General features: G+C 40.5%; 1 protein-coding gene and 1 long non-coding RNA gene across 2 annotated transcripts; both read left to right on the forward strand.

The window, feature by feature from the left end:
* The first annotated feature begins 7,674 nt into the window (after positions 1–7,674).
* Positions 7,675–8,587, forward strand: LOC139071619 (uncharacterized). Its single transcript, XR_011521467.1, has 3 exons — positions 7,675–7,746; positions 8,142–8,233; positions 8,561–8,587. It is a non-coding gene; the product is annotated as an uncharacterized lncRNA (long non-coding RNA).
* Positions 8,588–13,993: 5,406 nt separating this feature from the next.
* Positions 13,994–20,212, forward strand: grpr (gastrin-releasing peptide receptor). The gene is made up of 4 exons (XM_015953483.3): positions 13,994–14,527; positions 17,068–17,416; positions 17,725–17,838; positions 19,931–20,212. Exons 1-4 carry the CDS (start codon positions 14,166–14,168, stop codon positions 20,210–20,212), a joined length of 1,107 nt encoding a protein of 368 aa, XP_015808969.3. The 5' UTR covers positions 13,994–14,165.
* Positions 20,213–21,928: the final 1,716 nt, after the last annotated feature.

Below are 21,928 nucleotides of genomic sequence, written 5' to 3' on the forward strand. Positions count from 1 at the left end.
TCTGTAAATATAAAAAAATCTATGAATTATTAAAACCCAAGTATACCTAAGTAATCATCCAGCACAGTAAAAACAACACAAAATCCTACAACTATGAGCTGCTGCTTTTAGAAGTTATTCATGTAGAGGAATAAAAATCTGCACACTTCATTCTGCAAAAATGTTGTATTTATTCTCAAGCTTTCGGTCAACAGATCTTCATCAGGAACAATTCCCGGTCTTGACCGAAAGCTCGAGAAAAAATACAACATTTTCGCAGATTGAAGTGTGCAGATTTTTGTTCCTCTTCATTCCATTGTTTATCCTGCACCTCAACCCATATGAGCGGTGTTTTTTTCATCTCTTGCAAAAGCTAGTCATGTGCAAAAACTCTGTGAAGCTATTTTAATTTTTACAACCAAATATTAAACCACCAAGTGCATCTGAATACTCTGAAGAACGAGCTAAAATTCTCAACAGTAAAATGATAAAATTAATTTTTCTGTGTGCTGAACAGCTGAGAGCAGCATTGTTACTGTGGCCGGCCCTCTTACAAAACTTACATCCAGAGGTTGCACAAGGGTCTTTTTAAAAACAAGGATCAAAACCTTTTAAATGCAGTCATTTTAAAATGTTCGGTTAAGCAAAAACAATGATGGTTTTGCATTTAAATGAAAACTTCACACATTGAGTTGAATACATATTGATATTATTGAAACAACATTTTGAGCTTCATACTTTGACCCATTACAACTATTTTACTCCTGGTCCATCGAGGTAAACATGCTGCTGGTGACACTAAAACTCTTTTTGAACTGGTCACACATGCTTCTGTTGCTTTCCAGTGTGGTTCTGCTGGTGACATTTCAGATCCACTGACTGACTCAAGGTTTTCCCACACTGGTCACAGGGAAATGGCTTTTCTCCAGTGTGGACACATTGGTGGACTTTCAGACTCCCCAAGGTACTGAAGCATTTCCCACACTGCTCACAGGGGAATGGCTTTTCTCCAGTGTGGAACTGCTGATGGACATGGTCATGGTAACCAAGGGTGGCATCAGTTGAACAATTCCAGAATCAGTTTCAAAATGAAACAAATAACCTTTTAGTAAAAAAACAACAACAACGATATGCTTGAATTAGTTTTTTTTGTACCTCGAAATATCTGAATAAACACCAAATGATTTTTTTACATCTTAAAATGTTAACCTGTACACAACTGAACATGTGTGTGTGTGTGTGTGTGTGTGTGTGTGTGTGTGTGTGTGTGTGTGTGTGTGTGTGTGTGTGTGCGCGTGTGTGTGTGTGTGTGTGTGTGTGTGTGTGTGTGTGTGTGTGTGTGTGTGTGTGTGTGTGTGTGCCTGTGTGTGTGCAAGCATTTCTATTCACTCACAAAAGTAAAATTCAGATTCAGGGGTTTTCAGAAAACATCTGGGGCTTGAGCCCCCAGTTACCACCCCTCACCCCGCCCCTGGGTTCGAGGACGCTTCTCTCTGTTCCAAACCCAATGTGTTTATTTTTGATCCAAGTTTCTTGGTCTTCTCTAGAGTGGATCCATTTGTGAGCCATAGTAATTTTCTTTAATGTGACACATACAAGGATGATAAAAGTAGTCTGATTTTTAGATTTGTGCTAATTTCATGGTGTCCTAAATTGTTGTTGTTAATCCTGCATGTTCCGTTCCTCACAAAGTGATGATGGCAGGATCTCACAGCTCTCTGATTTCTGAGGAATCAGCTTCTCCTCCTGGCAGCTTTTCATCATGTCAGCACAAAAGCGGAATCACACAAGGAGACTATTGCTAATATTCAAATTAAGATGAATCAAATGACTGCATGACACTTTGTTTTTCCTGAGAAGACTTTAAGTTGTATAAATAATAAGAATCATTTTAGGTAATCTAATTTGAGGGGTGGGGAGGGTTTTTCACCCTTCCAGTTACACCACTAATAAAAATTTCCAGTCCAGTCACAGAGTGTGGAGCTGAGATTTAAATACACCCATGGTTATGGAAAACACCAGACTCCTGAGTGGAAAATTAAAAAGTCTAAAGGACAAAAGTACAAATTAAAGATGATTAGAAATCTTGACTGACAGCAGCAGAAGCAAAATGACTTTTCCAGGTTATTGCTTTGTGGTGTTGTAAGTATTTTCTCATCCCATATTCCTGGACATCTTTAAGGTTGTTTGTTTGCACCACTTTGCTGTGATTTCCCTCCAATAGACATCTAAAGTTTAATTTAATTTGTTATGTTTGCTGCTAAATCTATTTTGTCTGTGATCAGTTCCACGAGGAGTCATTCACCTTATACATGTACACATCCATGTACACAACACATACATGTACATGATACATACATCTACACAACACATACATGTACACATCCATGTACACAACACATACATGTACATGATACATACATCTACACAACACATAAATGTACACATACATGTACACGACACATACATGTGCACATACATGTACATGACACATACATGTACACGACTACACGACACATACATGTACAGAACACATACATCTACACAACACATACATGTACACGACTACAATACACATACATGTACACGACACATACATGTACACGACTACACGACACATACATGTACAGAACACATACATCTACACAACACATACATGTACACGACTACAATACACATACATGTACACGACACATACATGTACACGACTACACAACACATACATGTACACGACACATACATGTACACGACTACACAACACATACATGTACACGACACATACATGTACACAACCACATGACACATACATGTACACGACACATACAAGTACATGACTACACGACACATACATGTACAGAACACACACATCTACACAACACATACATGTACAGAACACATACATCTACACGATGCATACATGTTAACATACATGTACACGACATACATATACACAACACATACATCTACATGACACATACATGTACACATACATGCACACAACACATACATGGACACATACATGTACATGGTACATATATGTACATGACACATACATGTACACATACATGTACATGACACATACATGTACACGACTACAGGACACATACATGTACAGAACACATACATCTACACGACACATACATGTACACGACTACACTACACATACATGTACACGACACATACATGTACACGACTACACGACACATACATGTACATGACACAGACATGTACATGACACATACATGTAAATGACCACATGACACATACATGTACATGACACATATATGTACATGACTACACAATACATACATGTACAGAACACACCCATCTACACAACACATACATGTACAGAACACATACATCTACACGATGCATACATGTACACAACACATACATCTACACAATGCATACATGTACACATACCTGTACACGACATACATGTACACAACACATACATCTACATGATACATACATGTGCAGATACATGCACATGACACATACATGTACACGACACATACGTGTACACATACATGTACACGATACATACATGTACACGACACATACATGTACACATACGTGTACACAACACATAAATGTACGTGATAAATACTTGTACACACCACATACAAGTACACAATACATACATATACATATACACATGAATGTACATAACACATACATGTACACATACATATACACATGCATGTACACGACACATACATGTACACAACACATACATGTACACGATATATACATGTACACAACACTTACATCTACACGACACATACATGTACACATACATGTACACAACACATACATGTACACGATACATACATGTACATGATACATACATGTACACAACACATACATGTACACATACATATACATGATACATAACGTTAAGAGTTCCACGTTGACATCAGCTCTGTTCGATCCGAGCTCCAAAGGAGTTACATCATACTCTCAACATTGTTTTCAACCAGCTCTCAATCCATCATCGCAAAGAGGAGTATAGGCTGGCCAGCTGTATTTCCTATTTTAAGCTGGGAACTGTCAAGCTGGAGATTTCCGTCGTTTGTACCAACTGGACGACGTTCCTTCAAAATAAGAGTGAACTTGCTGACGCCTGCCGACTACTACCGGAGCTATCCTCAGACGGGCTTTGTAGTGCTGCGACCGCTGTTTCACCAGCTCCAGTACAACCGAGGTCTTAGGACCTGGCAATTCCTGATCTACACGGGAGATTCCATCTACGGTACGTGGTCACGGCAATATGGCGGCTCATGTCATCAGCTTCTGAAGCCTCATGGTAGCCTAGTCATAACAACCAGATTTGCTACTCAGCCTAGAGATTCTGAACAAAACACACACACACACACACCAACACGAAACATCTAAATCCATATGCGTTCATCATTGAGATAGTCCTGGTAGATTGTAAGAATTTATAATTAATAGAATTAATAGAATAATTTAATAGAAATTAAAGATTCTTAAACGATCCCAACTCTCTCTTTTCTTGTCTCTCAGTCAATACAGAGTGTTTAAGTAAACTCCCTGATGATAAAAACAACCACTTCTGATTGATTACTTAGATCTAATTACAGTGTATAAATATACAAAATCAGATAATTAAATTATCTAATTACAGTGTATAAATATACAACTTCAAATCACTACATTTTTCTTACACGACATACATGTACACATACATGCACATGGTACATACATGTACATGACACATACATGTACACGACACATACATGTACACGACACATACATTTACACATTCATGTACACAACACATGCGTGTACACAACACATACATGTGCGCAATACATACTTGTTCACACCACATACATGTATACGATACATACATATACAAATACACATACATGTACACAACACATACATGTACACACACATATACACATGCATGTACACAACACATACATGTACATGTACACGACACATACATGTACACAACACATACATGTACACGATACATACATGTACATGATATATACATGTACACAACACTTACATCTACACGACACATACATGTACATGACACATACATGTACATGATACATACATGTACATGACACATACATGTACACAACACATACATGTACACGATACATACATGTAAATGATACATACATGAACATGATACATACATGTATACAACACATACATCTAAAGGTCACATACATGTACACATACATGTACATGACACATAAATGCACACATACATGTACACAACACATACATGTACATTGTAGCGTTATTAAGATCCTATCGTCTGCCCTTAACAGCTGCCCCTTCACACAGTAGCAGCGTGCATGAATTGCCATGGTTGGGTGCTTGTTTCTGAATGTTTACATTCCAGGAAAGGAGACAGAAGAAAGAAGAAGAACGCTTTTCATTAATTAATCAAAGTACTTTATTTGTGATAAAGCTAATCAAAATATATGTTGATCAATAATAATCCGGTGACTGATCTGTGAAATAAAAATGTCATGATTTATGTGTTTAATGAATAAACAGGACTGTGCACCAGACATACTGATCCACCAGAACATAGAAACGCATGACACATTGTTCTCATCCAATCAGAGCTTTCGTCTGTTGCAGGGCAGAATCTGGGCTGTTTATTTAAATTGTCCAATCCGATTTGCTAAGATTTATAAACAACTACGTTAATAAAACAAGGCAATGCCATTTTAACTTCAGTTCGATCCCAGCTCCAAAGGAGTTACATCATAGACTCAACGTAGTTTCAACCAGCTCTCAATTTGTCATCGCTAAGAGAAGTGCAGACTGGCCAGATGCATTTTCTACTTTAAGCTGAGAACTGTCAAGCTGGAAATTCTGTCGTTTGAACAACAAGACGACGGTTCCTTCAAAATAAGAGCTGAACTCGCTGACGCCTGCCGCTGCTACCGGGAGTCGATCCGCAGACGGGTTTTGTCGTGCTGCAGGCGCTGTTTCATCAGTTCTAGTACCAAGGAAGGTTCGAGGACCTGGCATTTCCTGATCTGACACGGGAGGCTCCGACACGGTACGTAGACACGGCACAAGATGGCGTTCATGTCATGAGCTTCTGAAGCCTCGTGCACCCTGGTCATAACATCAGACAACCAGATCCGCCTGCGGCAGCCTAGAGATTCTGAACACACACACACACACACCAACACTTCAACATTCAAATCCATATGCATCCATCATAGAGAGTCCTGGTACATTGTTTGAATTTATAATTATAGAAATTAAAGATTCTTAAACGATCCCAACTTTCTCTTTTCTTGTCTCTAAGTCAATACAAAGTGTTTACGTAAAACTCCCTGAAGGTAAAAACAACCTCTTCTGATTATAACATCTGGACCTAATAAAAGTGTAAGAATATACAACTATATTCCACTACAACATGATGCATACATGTACACGATACATACATGTACATGATACATACATGTACACAACACATACATCTACACAACACATACATGCACACGACACATACATGTACACATACATATACATGATACATACATGGACATGACACATACATGTACACATCCATGTACACAACACATACATGTACATGATACATACATGTACCCGATACATGCATGTACATGATACATAAATGTACACAACACATACATCTACACAATGCATACATTTACATATACATATATAGCAACACATACATGTACACATGCATATACATGATACATACATGTTCACGACACATACATGTACACGGCACATACATGAACACGACACATACATGTACACATACATGTACACAATACATACATGTACATGACTCATACATGTACACGATACATACATGTACATGATACATACATGTACACAACACATACATGTACACATACATATACATGACACATACATTTACATGACTCATACATGTACACATACATGTACACGACACATACATGTACACATCCATGTACACAACACATACATGTACATGATACATACATGTACCCGATACATACATGTACATGATACATACATCTACACAACACATACTGTACATGTACACATACATATATAACGACACATACATGTACACATCCATGTACACAACATATACATGTACATGATACATACATGTACCCGATACATACATGTACATGATACATACATCTACACAACACATACTGTACATGTACACATACATATATAACGACACATACATGTACACATGCATATACATGATACATACATGTACACGACACATGCATATACACGACACATACATGTACACATACATGTACACGACACATACATGTACACGATACATACATGCACACATACATGTACATGATACATACATGTACACAACACATACATGTACACGATACATACATGTACACCATTCATACAAGTACATGTAATCATGATAAAACAAATTGGCAACAAGAATAAAGTAGTTATGTAGTTTTAAAAAGTCGTAACAAAATCACAAGTCAACAGGGATTTCGCCACATGTGCCTTACAGACTTTAGTCAGGGTTAAGAAATCCGGGCCTGTCTTGCGTAACGTCCTTCTGTAAAATTATGTAATAACGTACCAACACAAATACAACCGTCTGGTTGCCTGCGTTCCTGTCTCCAGAGAAATTTTGAGATTTATTTTGATATGTCTGAGTTTATTCCTGCTAACCTTCTCCGTCCGGAACCCCAAACCTTTGCGTCAACCACCCCGGAACAATACGATGCTCTCACCGAGGTCAGCGGGTAACGCTGCTCCTGTAGCGATGCTAATGCTAGCAAAATTCTGAAGTGAGACAATTCACTCCGGACAGGATTAAAAGGTGTTTATTTATCAGAGGAAAATGGGTTTGTGTTCATGAAGAAGAAGTCAGACAGCCGGGAGGAAAAGGGCCAGCTTTCCCAGTGGTGCAAACTGGAGAAATTAAAGTGATTCTAATATAATCAGCTGGTTCGTTTAGATCGTAAACATGAGATAATTTTAGAGCTGGAAAGTAAAAACAGCACAATGAGGCATTTTAAAACATTCTCTAAAAAAAAGGGTTCAGATATCTGAGCTTCTACCACCTCAACAATAACAAACCCAGAAAAGTGTTTTAATTTTGTTCTAAGAAAGTTTTTGTGCTTTTGCAGGTTAGTGATGCTGCGATCAGCTGCATCCATGATGAACAGGTCTCTGTGTGCAGCAGCATCATCCCAGGGCAGGGCTCCAGACATGGCTGATGGTAAGAAACACACACCAGAAGTCACGTGTTAAAACCACCATCCTTTTACACAGTTTTTCTTGTTTATGGCATCATTTATCTAAATTCCACCCAGACACAAGGCTCTTATTCTGAAATTCTCTTAACTTGAGCTAGAGCTGCACAACTGATTCATTTATAATACTATTTTTTTAGTTAAAGCTGTTCTATGGTTGATATATAACATGTTCATGAAGATTTTTGGCACAAAATCACTCTCACTTGAAGCGATTTAGTTCATCCTGGTATGTGAGTAGATTTCCAATCCCGACCTTCCAGCAGGTCATCATCATTTGTTTGTGTCCACAGGAAATCCACTGTTGCATGTGTCAAACGGTGTGTTGGTAAACCACAACCTGTCGTAACTGTCTGACCTTCATATGAATCCTAATGACCTTTAGTCTCTGATTCCTCCTGCATGTTTCCTTTTACCTGAACCACACCTTTGTGTTGTCTGGGTTTAATAAACTATTTTCTTCTTCCTTTCTCTGCATTATCTGTGTTTAGGTTTAAACGTCTGAATTCTGACACAACTCAGGTGTGTGAAGTTAAATCTGATCCTTTTATCTTTTTTGTTTCAGTCAGGAACAGAATGAGAGAGATCGTGGGAGCTTCAACAAACTGCAGGTAAGAAAGTGCGTGCGCGTGTGTGTGTGTGCGCGCGTGCGCGCGTGTGTTTGTGTGTGTGTGTGTGTGTGTGTGTGTGTGTGTGTGTGTGTGTGTGTGTGTGTGTATGTGTGTGTGTGTGTGTGTGTGTGTGTGTGTGTGTGTGTGTGTGTGTGTGTGTGTGTGTGTGTGTGTGTGTGACTTGTGGGGGGTGAACAAAACAAACAAATGAGTGAGAGTCTGGGGTGTGTTGATGTGTGCTCTTCCTTGTATTGTGATCAGTCAAGTAAACTTTCCTTTATTCTGATATTGGTTCAAATCTGTATTTCAGTAAGATTCAATTCAATTCAGTTCAATTCAAAAATACTTTATTAATCTCAGAGGGAAATTGATTGCTGTAGTAGCTCATAATAATAATAATAATCAAGTCATCAAAGAGTTATTGTATATTACAATGGCTGTTGGCAGGAAGGATCTCCAGTAGTCGTCAGTGTTGCAGCGAAACTGAAGAAGCCTCTGACTGAAGACACTCTTCCATTGTCGGACAGTCTTGTGCAGAGAATGCTCAGGGTTGTCCATAATTTTCTTGATTCTCTGGAGAATCCTTCTTTGCATTATCTCCTCCAGTGGTTCCACAGTCGTCCCCAGAACAGAACCAGCCTTTTCTGTTAGGCTGTTGAGCCTTTTCAAGTCCGGGCTTCTGATGCTACTACCCCAACAAACGATGGCTGAAGAGATTACACTCTCAACAACAGACTTGTAGAAGATGTGCAGTATCTTGCTACAGACATTGAAGGACCTAAGCATCCTCAAGAAGTGCAGTCTGCTGTGCCCCTTCTTGTAAACGGCTTTGCTGTTCTTTCTCCAGTCCAGTCTGTTGTCCAGGTGAACTCCAAGGTACAGTATTTAAATTCCTCAACCACCTCCACTTCTTCTCCCATGATGGAAACAGTGTTTGACTCCACCCTGTTTCTTCTGAAGTCTAAAATCATCTCCTTTGTTTTTTCACGTTCAAGGTCAGATGATTGTTTCCACACCATGCCACAAAGCGCTCCACCAGCTCTCTGTACTCAGCTTTCTGTCCATCTCTAATACACCCGACAACTGCAGAGTCATCTGAGTATTTCTGTAGATGACAGGTCTCTGATTTGTACTGGAAGTCTGAGGTGTACAGGGTGAAAATGAATGGTGAGAGTACAGTCCCCTGTGGTGCTCCAATGTTAATGATCGCCTGGTTTGATGTGCAGTTCTTCAGCCTCACAAACTGTGGTCTGTTTGTTAGGTAGTCTTTAATCCAGGTGATAGTTGAGGCCCCCACCTGTGTCTTCTGGAGTTTCTGGCAAAGTACATCAGGCTGAATTGTGTTAAATGCACTGGAGAAATCAAAGAACATGACCCTCACAGTGCTGCCTGCTTTGTCCAGATGACAGTGGGTTGGTTGAAGCAGCTGGATGATGGCATCTTCAACTTCAACTCCATGGCGATAAGCAAACTGCAGCGGGTTCTGATATGTTCTAGTTTGCTTATTCAGGTGGACCAACAGGAGTCTATCCAGGACCTTCATGATGTGGGATGTCAGGGCAACCGGTCTGTAGTCGTCATCAACTGATGGGCAAGTTTTCTTTGGAACTGGAACAAGGCAGGATGTCTTCCACAGGACTGGAACCTTCTTCTGGGCCAGGCTGAGGTTGAAGAGGTGCTGCAGAATCCCACAGAGCTGCTCTGCACAGGCCTTCAGTACTCTGGGGCTGACACCATCAGCCACCTGCAGCCTTGTTCCTGTTCAGTCTCTCCAGCTGCCTCTTCACCTGACTTCTAGAGACAGATAGGTGGGAGGGGGAGGTAAATGGGGCAGCAGCATCTCCTGATTTGGTTGAAGACAGATTTATGGAACCAGAAGAGTCCATGACTGCTTTAGAGGACAAAAGAACTGGCGTGTGACAGGAAAATGTTGGATCAGAGGAGGATGGGATGTCTGATTTGCTGGGGACAGGCGAGGAGGATGCTGGGATTGTTCCTGAACTGAACATATTGAAGAACTTGTTCAGTTCATTGGCTGTGTCCAGGCTGCCATCTGTGCAATCCTTCCTCAGCTTGAAGCCTGTGATCTTCTTCATCCCTGACCAGACATCTCTGATATTGTTCCTCTGTAGTTTGTTCTCCAGCTTCTTCCTGTATGTCTCCTTGCTGTCTCTGATCTTGATCTTCAGTTGCTTCTGTATACTCCATAATAATTCCTTGTCTCCCTCCTTGAAGGCTCTTTTTTCTCATTTAGCAGATTCTTCAGTTCACTGGTGATCCAGGGTTTGTTATTAGCGAAGCATCTCACTGTTCTGGTGGTTATGATGTTGTCCACATAGAAGTTTATATAGTCAGTGACACATCCAGTCATGGCATATTTCCTCTTCATATCCTTGGCAGAGAGTCATCCAATCGGTGGTCTCAAAACAACCCTGCAGGGCTTCTTCAGCGTCCTGTGACCATTTTCTCACAGTTCTTCTTGTCACAGGTTGCCTCTGAACAAGTGGTTTGTATTCTGAGCAGAGAAAAACAAGATTGTGATCTGATTGTCCCAGAGCAGGTCTTGTTTCGGACATGTTTGCATTCTTTACATTTGCATAACACAAATCCAATGTCTTGTTTTCTCTGGTGGAGAAACTGTTGAAATGTTGGAAGTGTAGCAGTGAGCGAGGCATGATTAAAATCATCAAATATAGCCACAAATGCATTGGGGTGCTGGGTTTGTAGCTTAGTGACAACAGAACTGATGGCATCACATGCACTTTCAGCAATGGCTGAAGGTGGAATATAAACGGTTGCCAAAACAACACTGGTTAACTCTCTTGTCAAATAATATGGGCGACAACTTACTGCCAAGAGTTCAACATCTGGGCTGCAGAGATGACATTTCACTGAAACATGACCTGGATGGCACCATTTGTTGTTGACAAGCACTGCCACTCCACCTCCTTTTCTTTTCCCGCTCCTCTTCAGATCTCTGTCTGCTCGTACAGTCAGGAATCCTGGCTGAGAAACGCTGGAATCAGGGATACAGTCCTGCAGTCACGTCTCAGTGAAACACATAACACTGCACTGCCGAAACTCTGGCTGAGTCCTTGAAAGGGCTTGGAGTTCATCCATCTTGTTGGCCAGTGATCTCACATTGCCCATTATGATCGATGGAAGACATGGTTTGAATTTCCTCTTTCTCTGTCTCCATTTTGCTCCCGCTCTGCACCCACGCTTCTTGCGGTTTAGCTCATTTGGGATTTGTGGCTTCAGTTGAGGTATTATTTCAGCCTTTCCAATGTTAATCAGCTGCTCCTGATTGTAAACCAGCTTGGTGCCATGGTTGCACAACAAATGCTCAAAAAGCGAAAAAAGTGAAAAAAAAAATGCAGTAAAAATCCTCTAAGCTTCACAGCACCAGAAACAGAAAAGTAAAATGTCCAAAAATATATCTTATTTCTTGAAACTAGAAGAAAAAGATGTCCAAAAAAAAAGGCAAAACTTACATATAGTCAACAGAGCTACTCCAACATGCAGCCACCCAGAGCAGCGCAGTTCCGGAAGGTCACAAAACACACAACATTTAATGGTGACAAGATCAGTATACAGAAAGATAATGTTTTATCTGTAAAGTTTACATCTTGGATATGTAAAAATAACTGTATGATTAATAATCAAAATTTTAAAGCTAAGCATTCAAATCTACATCACAGTGTACGTAAAAGAATATATATATCACTTTTAGGATAATACAAAAATAAACTTTTGCCAGTATTTGTGCCACTATTTTTTTTCCATAGTGAATATTTATGTTTTTTACTTGGTAAAACTGTAAAAATTAAAGGAATACATATACATTTTCAGACCATTTTATTTAACAGTCTGATTTTTGGGTATTTACATTTTTCACTGTAATATTCACAATGATGACATCCATGTTTTACATTTACTTACTGTTAAAAGTACTGTATGTTTTAGGTGATTGATAAACAGTAGTAAATCGAAAATTCAAATGTAAAAAGCATGAAAAAAATTGTAATTCCTACAGAATTATTATGTTAATTTAAAGGTGCTTTGTTGCAAAGAATAATGTGGAATTTTCTTGGATTTTTTCAAAGAACATGTGACATTTTACTAGAAATTATTGGGTTTTTTCTCAACAAGGGGACAGGATTAGTCTAAAGAAAACATGTTTGATTTGTAAATTTTACATTTTCGATATGTAAAAATAATAGTATGGTTAATGATACACCAGTTAAAGCTTAAAATTCAAATGTACATCACTGTCATCTGCCCTCAGCCGCTTGCCTGCCATGCACTGCCACCTCCCAAGTTCTTCTATCTCTTGATCACCCTCAGTAACTCTGGCATCTTTGTCTAAGCTCATCTCCCTCCACATCTGCTTGGATTTTCCCCTGGCTCACACCGACCTGACCTCAACCCCTCTGGAAGCCACTCTTCATTTGGAAACCAAAAGCTGCAATTAACCGCTCATCTGATCAAGATCACAGCCTGAAACCTCTACCTCCTGTTTGTCTGACGACGACATTCCCCCCTCACTTTTTCCAAAGTCAGTTTTTGTCCGCTGCACTTTTTATAACAAAAACAATATTAGCCTTTAATAAATAGACTGGCTGTGTATAGGACAAAGAGTTCAGCTAGAATCTGATGTAAGTGAGCTCTATTGATCAGATATTCAAAAACATAAGTGTAAAATGGTGACAAGGAGTAGGAATGAAAATGACTAACAAGATGAAAAGCAAAGTTGAATTGAAAGTATTAGATTTGTTTTACTGCCAACTCTTTACTTCACAGTTCTGCATTCCTTACAATGCATAAAAGAGCCTCTAGGCCAGGGGTCCCCAATCCTGGTCCTGGAGGGCCGGTATCCTGCATGTTTTAGTTTGAACTCTGTTTCAACACACCTGATTTCAATCAGCAGCCAATTAACAGGCTGCAGAGCCTGATGAGCTGCTGCACAGGTGTGGCATACTTACTATAAGACCCCCTCCCCCCCATGCTTGTGCCCCCCCCCCCCCCCACACACACACACACACCACCCCAATTCTAAAGACAAAACTATGTCCATGGCCGTCACCGTGCTCTGTTTTTTGGTGATGCCTTGAGCGCCGTAGGTGCGCAGCGCACCGCGCACGGATCCCTAAAGATGCGCACATGGACACTGCGCAGCTCTTATTTTTCTTATTTCTGAGATATCATATGAATCTGCTATTTGAATATAGTTTTGAACTTGATATAGTCTTGAACATGAGTTCCTGTTAGTTGAGGGAGATGGAGCATGCGTCCAAACGCATCACGCAGCATCGCTGCTCTCCCCAGCTCCACACGGGCGATGTGGTACTCCGGTGTGGCGATCGCTTCTGTCTACGGGACCATCAGCGTGCTGGGTCTCATCGGAAACATCACGCTCATCAGAACGTTTTGTTCTGCCAAATCCATCCGCAGCGTACCGAACCTCTTCATGTCCAGCCTTGCGCTCGGGGATGTCCTGCTGCTGGTTACCTGTGCTCCGGTGGATGCCAGCCGCTTCCTCTCTGAGGAGTGGCTGTTCGGTAGAGTGGGTTGTAAAGTCCTTCCCTTCATTCAGCTCACCTCGGTCGGGGTGTCTGTTTTCACGCTTACAGCCCTCTCAGCTGACAGGTAGGCTACTGTTTCCGTTTTATCACCTATAAAAAAAAACCGAATCCGTTTTCTTTTTATTTTGTAATTAACTTTGACTGTTGGTGTTGGAACAAATAATCAAGGCCAGGCAGATTTATTATTTAGCACATTTAGAGGTAGCTCAAAGGGCTTTTCAGTTACAAATAAATAAAAAGCAATTAGCGACAACAAAATACAGTACATTTTAGAACCAACATTGCAACATAATACGTTTCAAAACCTAATTTAAATTGAAAACACAAATAAAATTAGATAAAAAAAGAAAGTTAAAGAAAGTGGAGAAAGTGCAGCAAAGAAACAATCTTCTCAAAGACTGATGAATATGTCAAAGTTATCTAATTTTTTATTTTAAAGTTACTATTTTGGGACACATTAGAGTTCATAAAGCTGATTCCATCTGTGTCCAGTAGCTAAAAGAGCGTCACCCTGTTTGGTTCTGATCCGGGGTTCTGACTGAAGGACCTCAGAGCCCTGCTGGGAATACTGCAAGGAGATCTGACATGTATTTGGTCCCATGCCATTAGGTGATTTATAAACTTAGCACTTTCAAATCGATATAGTTTACTGGTAAGCAGTATTGAGATTTAAGAACAGGAATGAGGTGCTCGGTTCTTTTGGTTCTTGTTTATACTCTAGCAGCAGCATTCTGAATAAGCTACAGTTGCTTCACAGATTCTTTGGGGAAGATCAGACAAAAAAACATTGCAAAAGTCCAGCCTGCTGGAGATGAACGCATGAATGAGGTTCGCTGGATCTTGTCTAGATACGAGACCTCTGAGACTTGCTAATTGATGAAGATGATTAAATGCTGATCTAGCTATCCATCCATCTATCCATCCGTCTGCTTTTCTGGAGTTGAGTCACAGGGGCAGCAGCCTAAACAGAGAAGCCCGGACTTCCCTCTCTCCAGCCACTTGGGCCAGCTCTTCCAGGGGAATGCCAAGGCATTCCCTGACCAGCGGAGAACCATAGTCCCTCCGTAGTGTCCTGTCTTCCTTTAGGTCTCCTCATTGGACGTGCCCGGAAATCCTCACCAGGGACGTGTCCGGGAGGCATCCTAATCAGATACCCGAGACACCTTTGGCTCCTCTTCATGTGGAGGAGCAACGGATCTACTCCCAGCCCCTCCCAGATGACTGAGCTTCTCACCCAACCTCTAAGGGAGGGACACCCTTTGGAAAAAACTAATTTTGGCCAATTATATCTGTGATCTTTTGGTCACTACCCAAAGCTCATAACCAGGTAGGAACCTTGATTGACTGGTAAATCAAGAGCTTTACTTTCTGGCATGCTGATCTAGTTATAGCCTTCATGTTACTGGTGAAGCTCAGGTCTGAATTAATTCTGACACCATTATTTCTAACTCTTTACCCTTGCTAAGGAGATGGAGGGGACAGGAGAGTTTGCACAGCAATCCACATGTGTTTTGTGGATTTGGAGAAGGCCAAATGACCGTGTCCCCAGGGGTTCCCTATCGAGGGTGCTCCAGGAGTATGGGGTGGATGGCAAGGCTCTCGATTTACCGGTCGATCTATGTCCCAACCCTCACCTATGGTCAGGAGCTTTGGGTAATGACTGGAAGAACGAGATCATGGATACAAGCGGTTGAATTGAGTTTCCTCAATTGAGGGTGGCTAGGCTCAGCCATAGAGATAGGGTGAGGAACTCAGACATTCGGGAGGGTCTTGAAGTAGAGCCACTGCTCCTCCGCATCAAAGAGCCAGTTGAGGTGGTTCGGGCATCTTGTTAGAATGCTGCCTGGATGCATTCCTGGGGTGGTTTTTTTTATGCAAGTCCTGCTGGCAGAAGGCCTACGGGTTGAACCAGGACATGTTGGAGCAAGTACATCTTCAATCTGGCCTGCGAACGCCTTGGGGTCCTGCCAGAGGAGCTGGTGGAGGTGGCTGGGGAGAGGGCTGTCTGGGATGCCCTACTTGAGATGCTACCCCCGCAACCCAGACTCGGATAAGCGGAGAAAAATGAACAAATGATTTTAACCTCTGTCTTTGTCTTCATTTCTCCGTTGCCAAGTTGAGCAATAACTTCCCTCCTATCCCTCTTATTTCCAAAGACAATAACTTCAGTCTTGTCTTTCCTTATCTCCATATCAGCTGCATAACTATGGATTCAATGTTATTGTATTTGACATGACCCAGAAAGAGCATGTAGAGATTAAAGAGTAGTGGTCCAAGTATCAAACCTTGGGGGACCCCACATGTCATGGTGATCTGCTTTGATTTGTGATCACCAATGGAAAAAAAGTAACCCTTATCTTCTATGATCTGAGCGAGCCCAGGTCAGAGAGAAAATGTAATCTCTCCAAGTTCTGAGTCCGACCCAAGGTCTCCCACCATCAGAAAAAGGTGACACCTTGATCAGATTCTCAGACCACCTCAACTATCTCTTTTTAGGAAATACCCCCATCTGTACATGCATTTATGTAAAAAAAAAAAAAACATAAACAAACATAAAAAATGGCGTATGTATTAACATTTTGTGTCCAAAATCATATCTACTAGGTACAGGGCCATTGTGAAACCCCTGGACATCCAAACTTCATCCACCACCAGCATCATCCTTCAGGCAGCCCTTATCTGGATCTTCTCTCTGATCTTGGCCATCCCTGAGGCTGTTTACTCTGACCTGCACACCTTCTTCATCCCCTCCACCAACGAGAGCTTTACCACCTGTGCCCCGTATCCTCACAAGAGCCAACTACATCCTCAAATTCACTCTATGGCTTCCTTCCTCATTTTCTACATTATCCCCCTGGTGGTGATATCTGTGTACTACACCTTCATTGCCCGCAGCCTGCTGAACAGCACCTCTGATCTTCCTGGGGAGGGCAATGTGCAGGCAAGACGTCAGGTTAGTGATTAGAATTAAAACAAGAGCAGCACGCCAGTTCATCATAATGTTTAGGAGAATTTAGCATGAATCCACCTTTAATTACTACTCTAGGCTGATCATAAGAGTGTGCAGAATTTTAAATATTCCAAACAAAGGAATCGGCCTATCTAATGCACATCAAGTTTGTTGTTTCTATCATTACATTTTTTCTAATGACATCAATGTTGACCTCTGCCCTCTCCCAGTGTTTTGTTTTGTTAATGCAGAATAATGAATGCAGAACATATTTTTATTCACCAACATTTTGAAACTGCTTTTTCTAACAGGTTGAATCCAGAAAGCGTTTGGCCAAGACAGTTCTGGTGTTTGTTGGCCTCTTTGCAGTTTGCTGGCTGCCCAGCCACATCATCTACTTGTACCGCTCCTATCACTACAACCAGGTGTCAGCACGCTTATTTTTAAAACTCATTAGCATGCTTCACCTTTATTTTTGTGCATAATTAACTTTTTTTATAAATAAAACACATAGGTCAACATTCACAGATTACATTATTTACAACAACAGCGAACTTAACAGTTGACATCACCGCCCAAGTGCTGCTGGGTGCTAATGCTAGACAAACAAATCGCATTCGCTGCATACAAAAACACATGCAGAGCACTTGGACGCCGATAAAAACAAATGAATAGAAACAAAATTTTTATTTTTGTGCTCAGATAGTTTCTCTTTACTCACAGTGCTCAAGTAACATTTTCTTAAAGTACTTTTAATTACCATTACTTGGGTGATTATTTGTGTTACTCCTTTTTACATCCCACCCACCTCTGGTCAAAAGCCTTTTTCATCCATGTTTGGATGGACATGCTGTTTGGTTTAGACATTCAGCTGGCTCCTGGGTAACTCCATAGCTGAGCATTGCTAGTATCGGCTCATCATTCGAAGACGTAGGACTTTTCCTATCTGCAGAACACATATACACACACCCCTCTATCTGCTCTACACTGTGAAAATCCGCTCTTCCGCATAAGTACTGCTACCTCTTTGCTTTGTCTATCTTTATCTTGGCATGTTCCCTTTCCAGCTGTGTCATGTTGCCATGAAGCTTTGGAAAAGGGATAAAAAAAGTCTCCTCCCACATCCGATCTGGGTATCTATAGTCTTATTTATACAAGCCCCAACATCGGTGCTTCTTTCCTTCCTGTTTGAACATGTTTAAAGTTAAAGTCCCATTATTCGTCACAGCACACTGGTGAAATTACATCTCCACATTAGACCCAGATGAGCACAGAGAGACAAAACTACAACTTTGTGATGATCAAAGTGACTCAGGCCTAGTACACACGTAGCCGGTTTTTTTTTTAAAAACGAATATCCGCCCCTCCAAAAACTTGCATCCACACCACCTCGTTTAAAAAAATAGTCTGTCCACACGTACCCGGATAAATACGTTGTTAAGGACATGCCAAACCTGTAGGCGGCAGTACTTCCCCTGTTCTTAACCTCGTCCTTCGTCTGTGGTCTTCCGCAAGGAGCAGTAATTCCACTTGCAAAAACAAACAAGCAAAAAGCGCTTGGACAATTGAAAAAGCGAGCGCAGCTCTGAGGGCATCCATGCTGTCGGCTAGTGTAAACACAGGTCGCACACGTGATGTCAGCATTTTTTTGTCGCGGAAAGTGCCGTTGCGGACCTTAAAACTCCGGTTTTGTCTGTCCACACGCAGACACCCAAAACGGAGAAAACGCAGATCTTCACTTTGGCCGGAGTTTTTAAAAAGATCCGTTTTCGTGTGAAACAACTCTGTTTTTGTGTTGATGACAGGCCAAAACGTAGAAAAATATTTACGTTTTGGCAGATCCCCGGCTACGTGTGGACAGGGTCTCAGACCCAAAAGCACTCATAAAAAATGGGCCACCTCCCTGAACGCATTGCAACATTACATCATAATTAAATTTTAGCTACTGTAATGTGTGCTATTAGCATTCTTCACACAAATCAAATGTGTGTAAGAGTTGAGTTTACACAACTTAATCCGATCTAACAAATACGTTTAGAAAGACAAATTAAAGAAGATATTTGGTAACTCACAACTGTTCTTATAAAAATTAATTATTATATAAATTAAAGACCAAAATTATTTCTGTTGTTCATGAACATGGGGCATAATACGTGCCAGAAACATTCAGTGGCATTTGTTTAACTTTTTTGTTTTAGTCCATGAATTTATGTCTCAGTGTAGCTTGAACTTAATTATTAGTTTAGCTGTTTAACTTAATCCAGTTTTATTTTATGTAGTTTCAAAACCAGAATGAAAAGCATTGTGTTCATTTCAGATTGATGTAAACAAAAAGCTAATTTTTCTTTCTTTTAGAATTCTAAAGTGATTCAAATAAGAAGGTGTCATTAATATTTTAAGAAATGTGATTTGCTAATTTTGAAAGGAGCCAGTACATTAAGTTCTGCATTAGGAGGTTAATGACTTATATAGAAGTCCAAATCCAGTACAATAATCCACCTGAACGATGTCTTCCAGGTGGACACCTCTGTGGTTCACTTCATTTGCAGCGTTGCTGCTCGTATTCTGGCCTTCACCAACTCCTGCATCAACCCATTTGCCCTTTACCTGCTGAGCAAGACTTTCAAGAAGCAGTTCATCCAGCAGCTTTGCTTTTGCTGTCGTCTGGTCCTGAAGCACTCCCCACAGAGCCCGACACATCACAACACACGCATGATTTCCATCCACAGCACACGACACTCTGTAGCCAGTCTGACCTTGATTAACGGCAGGCAGGCCTGCCAAGAAGACCACGTCTAGTGTGTGTGTGTGTGTGTGTGTGTGTGTGTGTGTGTGTGTGTGTGTGTGTGTGTGTGTGTGTGATTGTGCTTTTACATGTGTGTGGTGACTTTCTTGTGTCCATACGTAGTATAGTGCAAAAAGTGTAAAATATTGAAAATGTTTATTTTTCAGCTGATTTATTATTTGCGTACTTTAAAATGATCTCATTAAGAAAACTTTATTTATTAAAGCCGGATATGAGATCAGTGTAGTTTGTTTGTTGCTGAACCAAAACCTGAGCTCAGGCATTTTTTTTTTCGATTTTTCTTTACAAAGAATGATAATAACTTACTCTATTAAAAATGGTTTAACAATAATCTAGCTTATTTCGGTGCGCTCTGTGCTGTTGGTATTAAACTGATGTTTTTGTGGATTATTAAGTAAAAATGTCTTACAGGTATTTTTCACTGTGATCATTTCCAGGAGCTGTAGAAGTTTTTGTGTTAGACCAATTATTCTAAAACACAAAAATAAAATAAATTAATAATTTCACCCCACTTTTACCTCTGTTTATTTGTCAGTATGCCTTTAGGTTTGCAAAAAACTGAACCTGTGTATATTTCTATATTGAATAATGATGTAAAATGTTCTGTCTGGTGTTGTGTGTTTAGCACATTTCTGAACATCCGATGCTGATAAAATGCTAAAATTGCACCTCCACTGAAGCAGTTTTAAACGTTGTTGGTCTTCTGCTTGTCAAAGCCTTATAAAAAATGTGAAGTGTTGATAATTGCCCCAACTCTTGTGTTTATGTGTACAACGTCGACCGCGACATTTTATGAAACAGACACAAAAGAAATGTTTGCATTACAGTTTTTCTCAGTTGTTTACACACATTTTTCTGGTACTTGAGACAAAATGACCACAACATGTAACCTATTCACCAACCCCCTTAACCAATTCTGCTAAACTACAAGCATAATTCCTGCTTTGCACTCAAATTGCAAATCTAAAACACACTTTTTTCAAAACACTACACACAATTCTCTGCTGTTGGCACAATTTTCATGCAGAAAGTATCTTGTTTTCACAAGGAACACACTTCCATACAAATATGCACACTGACTCATCACAAGGGCAAACACCCATCACACAGTTTCACAATCAGCAATCAGAGCTTTAGCATAAAAGGGCAACAGGTGAGCTCTTCTGTTTTGGATCAATGGATCCCAACAGTGGAAACAGAGGCAGAGCCAGAGGAGTGAGCGTAAGAGGAGGAGGACGAGGACGAGGAAGACCAAGGACCGTAATCTCTGATGAGATCCGAGCCACTTTGGTTGATCATGCAACCATCGTCTTACAATGAGGGAGGCTGGGCAAAGATACAGCCAAAGTTGAGCAGGTACACTGTAGCATCCATCATCCAGACTTTCCAAAATGAGAATAGGTAAGAAATCTTCTCTCACCAGAAAATGGCAGTACTGCATATCAATACAATCAATATTCAATGAGTATAGTAGTAGTATTGCCTGTGGACTGTTTTGTTGGACAGTAAAAATACTGTAAAGTATGTTTCCAGTATTTAGGAAATGTATACCTACTTTGTATTCGTAGTATTTTACTATTTGTTTGACCGAACTGAAAGATTACCAAAACGAGGAGGTCGGGAACGTCTTCTGTCTCCTGAACAGGAAACTGAAATCATGAACATGGTCCTAGAAAACAATGCCATAACATTACGGCAAATAAAAAAAA

This window comes from Nothobranchius furzeri, chromosome 9, assembly GCF_043380555.1.
Source record: "Nothobranchius furzeri strain GRZ-AD chromosome 9, NfurGRZ-RIMD1, whole genome shotgun sequence".
NCBI classification, from domain to species: domain Eukaryota; kingdom Metazoa; phylum Chordata; class Actinopteri; order Cyprinodontiformes; family Nothobranchiidae; genus Nothobranchius; species Nothobranchius furzeri.